A 14,985-nucleotide genomic window follows, 5' to 3' on the forward strand; every position below is an offset into this window, starting at 1 on the left:
GGTTAGGTGGTATAAAAAAACCACGGTTAGGTGGTATATAATACAATTATGGATGGACGGACTGCCTGCCGACTGCCGACACAGAGGTAGCCACAGCCGTGAACTACCGCACTGTACACTGGTTGATAAAGAGATAGTAGTATACTCGTAACAACTAGTATGACACTATGACGGTATAAAGAATGAAAAAAAAACCACGGTTAGGTGGTATATATTATAATAATACAATTATGGATGGACGGACTGCCTGCCGAGTTCCGACACAGAGGTAGCCACAGCCGTGAACTACCGCACTGTACACTGGTTGATAAAGAGATAGTAGTATACTCGTAACAACTAGTATGACTGACTATGACGGTATAAAGAATGAAAAAAAAACCACGGTTAGGTGGTATATATTGTAATACAATTATGGATGGACGGACTGCCTGCCGAGTTCCGACACAGAGGTAGCCACAGCCGTGAACTACCGCACTGTACACTGGTTGATAAAGAGATAGTAGTATACTCGTAACAACTAGTATGACTGACTATGACGGTATAAAGAATGAAAAAAAAACCACGGTTAGGTGGTATATATTATAATACAATTATGGATGGACGGACTGCCTGCCGAGTTCCGACACAGAGGTAGCCACAGCCGTGAACTACCGCACTGTACACTGGTTGATAAAGAGATAGTAGTATACTCGTAACAACTAGTATGACTGACTATGACGGTATAAAGAATGAAAAAAAAACCACGGTTAGGTGGTATATATTATAATACAATTATGGATGGACGGACTGCCTGCCGACTGCCGACACAGAGGTAGCCACAGCCGTGAACTACCGCACTGTACACTGGTTGATAAAGAGATAGTAGTATACTCGTAACAACTAGTATGACACTATGACGGTATAAAGAATGAAAAAAAAACCACGGTTAGGTGGTATATATTATAATAATACAATTATGGATGGACGGACTGCCTGCCGAGTTCCGACACAGAGGTAGCCACAGCCGTGAACTACCGCACTGTACACTGGTTGATAAAGAGATAGTAGTATACTCGTAACAACTAGTATGACACTATGACGGTATAAAGAATGAAAAAAAAACCACGGTTAGGTGGTATATATTATAATACAATTATGGATGGACGGACTGCCTGCCGACTGCCGACACAGAGGTAGCCACAGCCGTGAACTACCGCACTGTACACTGGTTGATAAAGAGATAGTAGTATACTCGTAACAACTAGTATGACACTATGACGGTATAAAGAATGAAAAAAAAACCACGGTTAGGTGGTATATATTATAATACAATTATGGATGGACGGACTGCCTGCCGACTGCCGACACAGAGGTAGCCACAGCCGTGAACTACCGCACTGTACACTGGTTGATAAAGAGATAGTAGTATACTCGTAACAACTAGTATGACTATGACGACGGTATAAAGAAAGAAAAAAAAATACCACGGTTATTGGTATATAATTATACAATTATGGATGGACGGACTGCCTGCCGAGTGCCGACTGCCGACACAGAGGTAGCCACAGCCGTGAACTACCGCACTGTACTGTGTCTGCTGCTAATATAGACTGGTTGATAAAGAGATAGTATACAACAATATACTACTATACTGGTGGTCAGGCACTGGTCACCACTAGTCACACTGGCAGTGGCACTCCTGCAGCAAAAGTGTGCACTGTTTAATTTTAAATTAATATAATATTATGTACTCCTGGCTCCTGCTATAACAACCTGCAGTGCTCCCCAGTCTCCCCCACAATTATTATAAGCTTTTATACATTGATGTGCAGCACACTGGGCTGAGCTGAGTGCACACAGACTGAGTCACACTGTGTGACTGCTGTGTATCGTTTTTTTCAGGCAGAGAACGGATATAGCAGAGAACGGATATATTAAATAAAAGTTAACTTAACAACAACTGCACTGGTCACTGTGGTAAACTCTGTCTGCACAATCTCTCTCTCTCTCTCTCTCTCTCTTCTAATCTATTCTAATGGAGAGGACGCCAGCCACGTCCTCTCCCTATCAATCTCAATGCACGTGTGAAAATGGCGGCGACGCGCAGCTCCTTATATAGAATCCGAGTCTCGCGAGAATCCGACAGCGTCATGATGACGTTCGGGCGCGCTCGGGTTAACCGAGCAAGGCGGGAAGATCCGAGTCGCTCGGACCCGTAAAAAAAAAGTGAAGTTCGTGCGGGTTCGGATTCAAAGAAACCGAACCCGCTCATCTCTAAAAAAAGGCACTCAAAATGGACTTTAAAATAAAACTTATCTTATGGAAAATAATTTTGGCCCAGGACAGGTTCACGAACCCAGTTCCTGATGATGTCATATTTAATGAGAGGTTCAGGAACTCAGTTCCTGCTGAAAAATAGAACTGAGTGTAAAGAGATGCTGAGAGTTAGCTCTAGCACAGTCAAACACACGGCTGCACACCAGGGAAGAGCTTATAGCGGTATTTACATACAGTCGCAGATGCGGTATAAGATGCACATATGGACGACGCTGCATCCAACTCTATACTTCAGAATTATAACTTTTAGACTTTGAAGCACATGTCCATTTCTCATTACTAACTGTTCTCCTTTGAAATCTAGTGTAACATAATTCTGTACTGACAAACTCATCATCTGGCTCAGACAAATGTTTGTGTGGCTTTTAAATACTCATTTTATATTTTTCTAGAATTATATGAATTTGTAAATCTGCCAAAGTGTGCACATATCTAGGAGTCAGTATTAAAGCTGGACTTCCCCAGAAGTGGTGGGCATTTTTGTTAACCTTTATAACATTCCTGCAGAACGTAAGGAAGGTTGGGCGGGGGGGGGGGGGGGAAGGGGGTGAGCAGGAGGGCAAATGAGAACTTAAATTGTCCTCTCATGCACACTATCCTCCAATGTATCAAGCCTTGGAGAGAGATAACATGGAGAAGTTACACAGAGCAACCAATATGCTTCCAACTTTCAATTATCTAGCAGAAGCTCATTGGTTGCTTTGGGCACTTTATCTCTTTCAAAAGCTTGAAACATCTCCCCTTGGATGCAATGGGTGTGGTATGGTTTGCTGGCAGTAGGGGTACCGGCGATCAGCATACCGGCGCCGGAATCCCGACCGCCGGCATACCGACAGCTGGGCGAGTGCAAGTGAGCGCGCCACGCTATCTATTCTCCCTCCAGGGGGATTGTGGACCCCCAAGAGGGAGAAAAGATGTTGGTATGCCGGCGGTCGGGATTCCGGCGCCGGTGTGGTGGTCGCCGGGAGCCCGGCCGCCGGCAACCTGAATACCACCCCATGCAATGATAGGAAAACAGTACAGATCAGATCTCTACATTGAGATGTTCAATTACAATAATTGTTTCACGGCAAATGAGATTACAAATGAGAGTAAAATTGGCTTTACAATGGGAAAGGGCATAGAGAAAGAAGTAGATGATGACTTTGCTGGAGTATATGTAATACTTTTATCCTGAGGATTTAAACTTGACACCTATGTTCATCTGAATTGAGAGACAAAAGCGAGTCTCTGTATATAATAATAGACACAGCATATGGCTATATTGTTGAGACCTCTAGCTAATTAACTTATGATCTACCTCCATTAGGGATATATATAATGGACAAAACAAATGGTGGTGCAAAGTAAAAAAAAGGGTTAATATTGACACTCATTTTTCCCAGGTAATGATAAAAGAAAAATCAGCACTCACTTTTAGAGATGAAAAAACTATTATTTATTCTTCATAAAGATTCCACTACATTCTAATATACAGTTGCTCAGTCCATATCATGCTGTTTTGGTAACTTTGTAACCTCACAAATTGCCAGACATGCCTGGGAAAATCTAAAGGAGTGCAATTTGATAAAACAGAGTCGCTTTACAAACTACTGATTGTATTGGAGTCAAACTCGCCAGAAAATTGCTGGCATTTTTGAAATATTTTAAACACAACTCTGCAAATCACCATCTTGATTCTGTTTTAAATACAATTTGCCGGATTAATTTAGCTGCGATTTCATTAACTGTTCCCAAATATAACATAAAAAATATGGAAAAAACGTATTACTGATATAGGCACCAATTATATTGCACACTTGTGGTACTAGAAGTGGCGGCATGCACATGCTTCCGTCATTAATTACACCAGTTGAGCATGTATGCATTGTATTACTGACACAGGAGACAGTGTAATGCATTCATCCTCAACAGTACCAGAGTTCCACACCTCATTCACTGAAACTCTCTGTAGACACAACTTTCACAATAAAATCCATACAACTGTCATAGGGGCTAATTCAGACCTGATCGATGCTGTGCGTTTTCACACTGCAGCAATCAGGTCTGATCTGTGCATGCACCAGCGCCGCAGGCAGAGGCTGTCGTTGGGAAGGAGGGAGCGGGCCGGCGGTGTTTGGACGCCATTTAGACGCCGTTTAGGGGGTGCGGTCCAGTCAATGCAGGTGTGCCCCGACCATTGGGGGGGGCGGGCCCGGCGGCTACGTGACGTCAAATGCAGCCATTGCGACCCGGGCAGCAATGACTAGCGCCGCTGGCAGGGAGCTACTCTTCATGCGGGGGGGGGGGGGTAGGCGGGCCTGACATGCGGGGCATCCCCCCGCATGTCAGGGAAGCTGATCGTAGATGTGCTAAATTTAGCACATCTATGATCAGGTCTGAAATAGCCCCATAGTCTGTCGCTCCTCCTATCCTACGCCACTTTACGTAGCCTCACATTGACAAATTTAAAGCCACCCGCAGCTGCCATAAAGTTATGGCACAGGCCATAAACTAGGTCATACTGTATTTGCTAGTAATGCAGTACACTAGCAGTCCAATGAGTTTCTTTAGAAATGATGTTTGGCAAGGGATATTTATCCCACATATTGTCTATAGAATAAAGAAATGGATTCATTGATGTGGGCCAACTTACACAACCAGATAGTATCATCAGCATGGAGTGGACAATTTCACCACAGATAAGAAAAAAAGGTCATCAAAAGATGAAAAAAATGTAAATGTGTTTACTTTGATAAATGGTAATTCATAATGTAATAATGTAGCCAGAGGAAATAAAGTGTACAGTGCATAGACCCAAGTGCTGACAGACCCATTTCAGGTAATTGATACCCTTAATGTAGATATGACTCATTTTGCAATATAAGGTCTTGGGTGAGATTTATGAAATAATGGGAGAGATATAAAGTACCAACCAATCCGCTTCTGTAATTCCCCCACTCCAGTTACATATTGAATACATGCATATGGACAGCATAGAATTATATACTGCTCAAAAAAATAAAGGGAACACTTAAACAACACAATTTAAGTCCAAGTCAATCACACTTCTATGAAATCAAACTGTCCACTTAGGAAGCAACACTGATTGACAATCAATTTCACATGCTGTTGTGCAAATGGAATGGACAACAGGTGGAAATTATAGGCAATTAGCAAGACAACCCCAATAAAGGAGTTGTTCTGCAGGTGGTGACTACAGACCACTTCTCAGCTCCTATGCTTTCTGGCTGATGTTTTGGTCACTTTTGAAAGATGGCGGTGCTTTCACTCTAGTGGTAGCATGAGACGGAGTCTACAACCCACACAAGTGGCTCAGGTAGTGCAGCTCATCCAGGATGGCACATCAATGCGAGCTGTGGCAAGAAGGTTTGCTGTGTCTGTCAGCGTAGTGTCCAGAGCATGAAGGCGCTACCAGGAGACAGGCCAGTACATCAGGAGACGTGGAGGAGGCCGTAGGAGCGCAACAACCCAGCAGCAGGACCGCTACCTCCGCCTTTGAGCAAGGAGGAACAGGAGGAGCACTGCCAGAGCCCTGCAAAATTACCTCCAGCAAGCCACAAATGTGCATGTGTCTACTCAAACGATCAGAAACAGACTCCATGAGGGTGGTATGAGGGCCCGACGTCCACAGGTGGGGGTTGTGCTTACAGCCCAACACCGTGCAGGACGTTTGGTATTTGCCAGAGAACACCAAGATTGCCAAATTCGCCACTGGCGCCCTGTGCTCTTCACAGATGAAAGCAGGTTCTCACTGAGCACATGTGACAGACGTGACAGAGTCTGGAGACGCCAAGGAGAACGTTCTGCTGCCTGCAACATCCTCCAGCATGACCGATTTGGCAGTGGGTCAGTAATGGTGTGGGGTGGCATTTCTTTGGGGGGCCGCACAGCCCTCCATGTGCTCGCCAGAGGTAGCCTGACTGCCATTAGGTACCGAGATGAGATCCTCAGACCCCTTGTGAGACCATATGCTGGTGCGGTTGGCCCTGGGTTCCTCCTAATGCAAGACAATGCTAGACCTCATGTGGCTGGAGTGTGTCAGCAGTTCCTGCAAGACGAAGGCATTGATGCTATGGACTGGCCCGCCCGTTCCCCAGACCTGAATCCAATTGAGCACATCTGGGACATCATGTCTCGCTCCATCCACCAACGCCACGTTGCACCACAGACTGTCCAGGAGTTGGCGGATGCTTTAGTCCAGGTCTGGGAGGAAATCCCTCAGGAGACCATCCACCACCTCATCAGGAGCATGCCTAGGCGTTGTAGGGAGGTCATACAGGCACGTGGAGGCCACACACACTACTGAGCCTCATTTTGACTTGTTTTAAGGACATTACATCAAAGTTGGATCAGCCTGTTGTGTGTTTTTCCACTTTAATTTTGAGTGTGACTCCAAATCCAGACCTCCATGGGTTAATAAATTTGATTTCCATTGATAATTTTTGTGTGATTTTGTTGTCAGCACATTCAACTATGCAAAGAACAAAGTATTTTAATACAAATATTTCATTCATTCAGATCTAGGATGTGTTATTTTAGTGTTCCCTTTATTTTTTTGAGCAGTGTATATAAAGGGACTGATTCAGAGTTGGAAGCACTGCAAAATAAGGTGAAATTTGCGCCTTGGCAAAACCATGCTGCACAACTGGTGGGAGAGATTTAGAGTTGGGAGGGACATGTCCTAGCTGAACTGTAAATTGCAGTGTAAAAATAAAGGCAGTATGTGTGGACTACTTGCCAAAGCAGGCAGTATTTTCACCATTGCATTGCAAGACGGCTTTGATATGTATAAAGTTGCTTCTGTTTTTTTGCATTGCGTCCAACTCTAGGTCAGACTCTGTGGGGTAAATTTACTAAAGTGGGAGGTTTTTTTTTTTTTTAGAACTGGTGATGTTGCCCATAGCAACCAATCAGATTCTACCTAACATTATCTAACTTCTGCTAGAAGATAATAGATAGAACCTAATTTGTTGCTATGGGCAACATCTAGTGTTACCACCTCATCCCTTTAAATCTGGACACATATTAATTACACAGGTTCTGTGGCTGATTAAAACCAGGTGAAATGGAGTTTTGAAGTCAGCCAGCCAGCCACAGAACCTGTGTGATTAATATGTGTACAGAATTAAAGGGATGAGGTGGTAACACTTAGCAACATCACCCATTCTAAATAACTCCCACGTTAGTAAATTTACCCAGTATGTCCAGAGACAGAACTGCAGTTGTATTATAGGGCTTAACTGTCCCCTGACATCAATTGGTCATGGAGAAGGGGTGGGGCTGCCATCAGTGGCAAGTGCAGAGATGACCAGAGGATCCTGAGGTCGCTCCTATAAATTGCGCAGATTGCAGGGTCATGCCTGGAGTGTCCAAAGGAAGCCCCAGCGGCACTGCAGTAGCAATACTGGCTGCAGAGTGCCATTCCAGAACCCTGCTAACTAGAAGCAAGGACCGTGGGGCAGCATCGATGCTACCCACAGAACCCTGCGTTCTGCAGCAGCACTGGTCGCACACACCCAGTTACGGCCCTGTGGAATTTAAAAATAAACTTTTAATGGAGTCTTTGTGATACTACTTAAGTTATAATTTTTTATAATCCTCTGAAAGATCTCTGAAGTACATGCCATGTCTGTAATCACCAACTGCAAGGAGTCAAGTAAAGCACCTTTAATCATCATTTGTCTATAACAAGCTAGCACTGAAACTTCAATCACCAACTTATACCCCTTTCCCACCAAACTTATAACCTGGGTTATATCCGGGGTAACTCTGGTCCAAGTTTGATATGAAAGGGTCTACACGGGTCGTGTTACCCGGGAATCGGACCAGGGGTTGAACCCGGCACTAGCGCTGATAGCCTGCAGTGTGAACGGTGTGACCTGGGTCACACTAGAAGCATATGGATAGTGGGATCTACAAGTACTGGCAGAGGGTAGACCCGGCAGTAACCTGGGTCCAGCCTGCAGTGTGAACGGGGTTTCAAGCCACTGTGACACGACTTGAAACCGTGTTCAGTAACCTGGGATGGACCCAGCATTACTGGAGCAAGAAAACAGAGCTGTACCTGGAAAAAAAAAACAGCCGCCTAAAATCAGGAATCTGTATCCATGTATCCCCACAAATGGTTACAGTAGTCATTCCTCTACCTTATTATTATTACGATTATCACGGGTGTGGATTATAACATCTACACTAAAAAGGTCTGCAGTCAATAGGTCTACCACTAGTGGTCGACATGCATTAGGTCGACAGGGTCATCAGGTTGACATAAAAATGGTAGACACAAAAAGGTAGACAGAAATTTTTGGGGGGTATTTTGTCACTTTTCTGCCACAAACAAGCCCCATCAGTGTACCACGTCCCCTCGCTTCACTCGCCATGCTTTGGGCAAGGTGCCTCGCTCTGCTACCACTGCACTCAGCACAGGTAACCATTCACTATCATAGTCTACATGGATGATAAAGTATGAAAAAGCTGAAAATAAAAATTTGTGTTGATCATATGTGTGTGTCGACCATTGTCATCTCGACCTTTTGAATATGTTGTCCCTTTGAACTGCCTGCCTTTTAAATGTCGACCTTTTGACCCTGTCGACCTTTTGAACCTATCGACTTAATGAATGTCGACCATTAATGGTCGACCTATTGACTGTAGACCTTTTAGTGTAGATCTATAGACTAGATACTGAATACCATACCTCCTGTGTGTTACAATTGTAAGCTCATTTGGGCAAGGTCATCTTTTCCTATACCATCAATATAGAGATAATATATGTTTAAAAGATTACCTGTATATTAAACAATTAAAACAGTTTAGGTTATACGTTAATTAACATCTAATTAGGTACGTTCCATTGAACATGCAGCACCAGTGTTCAATACATGACATGATATAATAAAATAAAGAATTGTTACTAATTTCTTTATCTGCAAAGAAGACGATTATCTGCATGTGGGTTTTCCTAACAACAACAACAACAACAACAACAACAACAAAACCACACACAAAACAAATCCTTCCTGTAACAGAGCAGTCAAAAATGCATGTGCTTTATAACTGCCAATATTGGCTGAAGATTTCCCCGGATACACATTATGCAATTATTTGCTGATAAGCTGATAATTGGCTAATCAGCCCAATAATTGGATACTGTATATGCAGGAACATTCGTGCTCCTGCAAGGGCCAGATCATCACACACACTATCTGGTTCCCAACCTCCCAATCCTATTGCAGAGATCTGAAGCAAGTGCACACTGAGCTTGAAATAGTTCAGTGTGTACGGGTGCCCACCGATCAGATATTTGTCGGATCAGACATTTCATCAGATCAGTAGAATTTATATGCTAGTGGACACCGATGTCACATAACATTTAACAGTCCAAATGATTTACTCCATGCTACATTCTGTGCCAAAGTCTACACATCATAAACACTTCAACATAGTTATCAGGATACAGCTACATGAAGTACAAAATAAATAACCAAAAGGAGAATGTTTCACTATAGACATTAGACTTATTGCCAAATATGCTGTAGGTCTGAATATTAGACTTGGAAAGAGGTGTAGTTCTGCATATTATACTGGGCACCAACATGGCAATGCAAAGTAGCCTTGGTACCAGACATGGCATCAGAAATGGCTGCACATGTACTTGGCGTCAAATAAAATTCTGCATGTCACACTGGGCATTAGGTATGACACTATATATTAGACTTTGCAGTGGGGATCATCAGATAAGGCTCTGCCTACTGAACTGGACCTTAAACATGATATGCATATTATAATGGGCACCACACATTGTTCGTCATTTTAGGCTTGAAAACAAATATGCCTATGTATAGTGACAAGGGATGTGGTTTTGTATATCAGACTTGTCCCCAGATATAGCTACATTTATTAGATATGGTACCATAACTAGCTTTATGAATCAGCCTTGGCATTTGATATGGCTCTATAAATTCTCCTTGCCACATTATGGGGCTCCTGTCCCTGGATATGATTTTTAATACATTTGGGTGAAGCTTAATTTGATATTGCCATGAATAACAGCGATTAGAAATTAAAATTATCGGGTCTAAGCCACAATAATTAATAAATATGCCCAGTCAAAGGAAAAGTGGAGGTGTTGTCAATAGCAAATGAAATTCTGCATATTACATTGGGCCCCAGGTGTGACTCTATGTATTAGACTCTGCATGTTACATTGGGCCCGTGGCGTGACTCTATGTATTAGAATCTGCATGTTACATTGGGACCCTGGTCAGGGCCGTCTTTTCCAAGGGTCCCATTTTTCCAGGGGTACCAAATTTTTGAAAATCAGCCCTGGGGAACCTGAGATATCAGACTTCTAAGCAGTGGTCCCGATCCAAGCCTGTTACTTGCTCTTCCCAGCCAGAAATCTCAGGTTCTGTCTGATTTAGAGTTTTTTTGAGGGTATAATCCAAAAGCTGTGACTCTCCCCTTTCAGTGGACACTGGCAGCTTGTCTCTATTATGCCCAGAACCAGAGATATCAGCCTTTAAGCAGCTGGTCCCTGCTTCCTGCTCCACACGCCAGGTATGCAGTTTTATATATTCGTTGGTGGATTGCTCTGGCTCCTGAACTCTGATCCCTTAGTCCCCAGTACCTCCTGAATGGTGGGAGTCTTTAGTGTTTTTTCCCAATGAAAGCTAAGAAATCTATGTCCAGGAACTGGAGATATCTGCAGTCAAGCAAGCTGCCCTCTCACCAGAAAATGATGAATATTAAGCCGACTTCACTATCCACCCCTCCCCTGTGTATTAAACCCTGCCCTACCACCGTGTAAGTCATGTACCAGGGTCCCTTCATTCAACCCAATGCCCCTTCTACAGTTTTGTGTTGTCCCTCCCAGCCCATCTCCCACCATCTGTACAGTAAAGGAGCAATTGGCAAAAATTACTGCTCCAGGTCCTACATGCTGAGTGGAAGACAGAACACCCCCTACCGCCTGCGGGACATCACAGCTGCTGCTGATAGCACCTCCCACCCCTACCACTGGAGGATGGATAGGAACCCCAGCGCATTGCTTTGCCCAGGGGCCTACACTGTTAAGTTGGCCCTGCCCCAGGTGTGACTCTATGTATTAGACTTTGCATGTTACTTTTGGCCCCAGGTGTGACTAGATGTATTAGACTTTGCATGTTATTTTGGGCCCCAGGTGTGACTCTACGTATTAGACTCTGCATGTTACATTGGGCCCCAGGTGTGACTAGATGTATTAGACTTTGCATGTTACATTGGCCTCCAGGTGTGAATCTACGTATTAGACTCTGGCTTAGACCCCAGATATAGCTCTGCATATGATATTTGGCACCACACATCATTATGCAAGTTAGACTTGGAAACAAATGTGGCTAGGGATTACTGATGTGGTTCTGTATATTAGACTTGTCCACACATGACTACATTTAATAGACATGTCATGATAAATGGTTCTGTAAATTAAATTTAGAACTTGTTATGGCTCTGTAAATAATACTCAGCAACAGGTATGGTTCAGCTTGTCACACTTGGAGATGTAATGACTGAATATATTATATTCTGCCCCATTATCTGCAGCAATTGTTTCCCTTTTTTAATGCAGCAATAATGTCACTTCTCCTGCTTCAGTGAAGGAGAGGATCAGGATGTACTTTACAAAATGGTCAATACAATGGAAGGTTTATAGAACGTTGCTGTATACTGTTGCTAACAATATGGTCCATCAAACATGTGCCTGAATTCGGGTGGAGTATGGTATGCCGGCGGACGGGCTCCCGGTGACCAGCATACCGGCGCCGGGAGCCCGACCGCCGGCATACCGACAGCGTGGTGAGCGCAAATGAGCCCCTTGCGGGCTCGCTGCACTCGCCACGCTGCGGACACGGTGGCGCGCTACGCATGCCAGGCTATTTATTCTCCCTCCAGGGGGGTCGTGGACCCCCATGAGGGAGAATATCTGTCGGTATGCCGGGTGTCGGGATTCTGGCGCCGGTATACTGTGCGCCGGGATCCCGACATTCGGCAACCTGAAGACCACCCCCTGAATTCTGCCATGTTACATGGCTGTCAGAGAGCAATGTTAAATGACACTGGAGTCTAGATCACCATGATTTGTATCTAGGGCCTTATATTGCTGGATGAGAACATTCTACTTAATACAATTAAATTATGTCATTTTTATATCAATATAACATCTTAATGAGACCACAGGCAATACTCTCGAGGACCAAGTGCCAATACTATGACACAAATATTGCATTCTGTTCTATTCTGTCACTTAGGGTGGTATTCAATTCTTTTCACCCCCTTCCACACCTGTTCTGTTTCTGCTAACGGGTGTGGTGTCATCATTTCAGTTTGCTACCCCTGGGGTAGCGAGACGCCCTAACCCTTTACGTAGCTAAACCTGATTACTATGGGTGCGATATGCGCGATAACGGGTATCACTTTAGAAAGGAGATTGGGCGCGATATATCATTTGAATACCACCCTTAGGGGTACATTTACTAAGCAGTGATAAGAGCAGAGAAGTGAGCCAGTGGAGAAGTTGCCCATGGCAACCAATCAGCACTGAAGTAACATCTATAATTTGCATACTATAAAATGATACAGAGCTGCTGATTGGTTGATGGGGAAATTTCTCCACTGGCTCACTTCCCGCTGTTATCACTGCTTAGTAAATGTACCCGTTAGTCACATGTCAAATGTATCTATATATGTGTCGCCAAAATGTAATCAGGGACATTTCATTTTTTTTGCTTCGGCACAAATAGACAGCAGTACGGTGACTATTGGCGTGATCATACATTATTCCTCTTTTCATCACTGACAAGGTATTGCAGCTTGTAGAGAACATGCACAACAAGTAGTTTACTGTTATTACTGCCTTATGGCCTAATTCACCGTGGCTTGTAGATGTACAAAAAATTGCGCACCTACAACCCTTTACTCTGACATACAGGGGGCGCCCAGCACAGGGCAAGTCCGCCCCGCATGCCGGGTCCTGCCCCACCCCTCCAACACAAACATGCGAGCGCATCGCAAGACGGTGATGCTTTAATATGTTTAGAGTTGCCCTCTGCCTGTGCAGCCTAGCTGCTAAGGCAGTCAGTGGGCCACCATGTTTCGGGTCACAGCGGGTGTGTGTGACAGCACGCAGCTGCCGCGGCACGCCCTGCAAACAGTCTAGACGTGCCTGCGTTGTCCTAAAATGCCACTGCGCTGCCCCCTCCCGCCCCATGAACGCCTCTGCCTGTCAATCAGGCAGAGGTGTTCGCACATGGGAGATGCCGTCACATCTCTTTTGCGCACTCGCAGTGCGGCTTCTGGGCGTGCACACACTGCAGAAAGATTCAGCATGTGAACACATTTGTAGCTGCGTTCCACGCTGAATTGGGCCCTTAGTTAAGCTTTTAATTGTTATATTGTAGCAGGGATCAGAAGTGGCTAATTTACTGTGCATAAGACAAAAGCGTTACTTATGAAGCGTACTGCAACAACATTCATAACTTCATTCCCTCATACCTCCATTGCAGATACAGCAAGGCTTGTCGCTCAGTATAAATGCCAAAAATAATCCACCAAATTCTTCATTCTGGGAATAAAATACAAATTTTTCACACATATAAAAACAGATTATCCAATGATCAGATGCAAACATTTAATATAATGACAACATTTCCCAGGCATCTTTCCCAGGCCTATACACGGCCTCAACCACTCGTATTTATCTAAATGACTAAAGTAGCTACCCAGATATGAAGCAATATTACCATTACTGTATATCCCACAGAGACACATACAGATTTACCCAGTAACATGTCTCCGACAAACACATATTGTCATTTATAATTGGATATCACTGATTCCCAGATCCCAGGCATGTACATGTCAGCCACCTCAGATTCCTGCTTTTATAATCAGTGCGTATCCATAGTACACAGTGGATGTCTGAGAGTCTCCCACCTACAGCTACCCCCCTTCACAAACATGTAAACACACAATTATTCCTCTGTAATCCTGTCTCTGTTCTGCTGCTCCATAACCCAGCATCATCCGCTCTTATTCCTGAATATATTACAGGCCCTTTCCTCACCTCTCGATTTCTTTGTTTAATGGCAAAATAAATCGGTTCTTTGCAAGCGTCACCAAGACCACCCACTTCCATCATATGCAGAACCCATCAATTCCCATCACTTTCTCCCAATTCTTTGTTTACATCTGATACACTCAGAACATTGTATCTCCAAACAGAATTGTACAGAATTTTTTTCTCCCTTAAAATTTGCTTGTGGCTGAGCCGGAAACAATCTCATTCCTAATATGGAACACAAAAAGAGCTGGAACAATATAGGAATGACCCACACACCCTCTAATGACCTAAGCCTTTGCTTTCACACTGGGAATGTAAAAAGAATTCACCTGATTCTCACTCACCTGCTATGATGCAGAAAACAGGAGGATGCTGAGAGCTGTGGTATTCTCAGCTGCCTCCATGAATCCTTCCTCTCTACAGTATCTCTCCTCCACCCATCTCACCTCCCCCTCCCTGTGTATCTCAAGCCCTCCTCTCCCCTGACTACATTCCTCCTCCTTTCTCACTGCTATACTGTACTATTCCATCATCTCTCAGCCTGCCTGCCTCCATGTCTCCCCACTTAC

At 44.1% G+C, this 14,985-nt stretch overlaps 1 protein-coding gene across 4 annotated transcripts in view; it reads right to left on the reverse strand.

Annotated features, from left to right (window-relative positions):
- Positions 1–14,985, reverse strand: part of APC2 (APC regulator of WNT signaling pathway 2) — a 208,550-nt gene that overhangs the window by 70,856 nt on the left and 122,709 nt on the right. For 2 of the 4 annotated variants that reach the window (XM_063914314.1, XM_063914311.1), the window contains exons 1-2: positions 14,761–14,849; positions 13,849–13,918 (exon numbers count right to left, since the gene is read on the reverse strand). In XM_063914314.1, coding sequence (XP_063770384.1) covers positions 13,849–13,854 — 6 coding nt within the window. In that variant the 5' untranslated portion in view covers positions 13,855–13,918; positions 14,761–14,849. Of the gene's footprint in view, positions 1–13,848; positions 13,919–14,760; positions 14,850–14,985 lie in introns of those variants that run through there. The other 2 variants (XM_063914312.1, XM_063914313.1) reach the window with 1 other exon arrangement.

The sequence above is a fragment of the Pseudophryne corroboree genome, chromosome 1 (genome assembly GCF_028390025.1).
Source record: "Pseudophryne corroboree isolate aPseCor3 chromosome 1, aPseCor3.hap2, whole genome shotgun sequence".
NCBI classification, from domain to species: Eukaryota; Metazoa; Chordata; class Amphibia; order Anura; family Myobatrachidae; genus Pseudophryne; species Pseudophryne corroboree.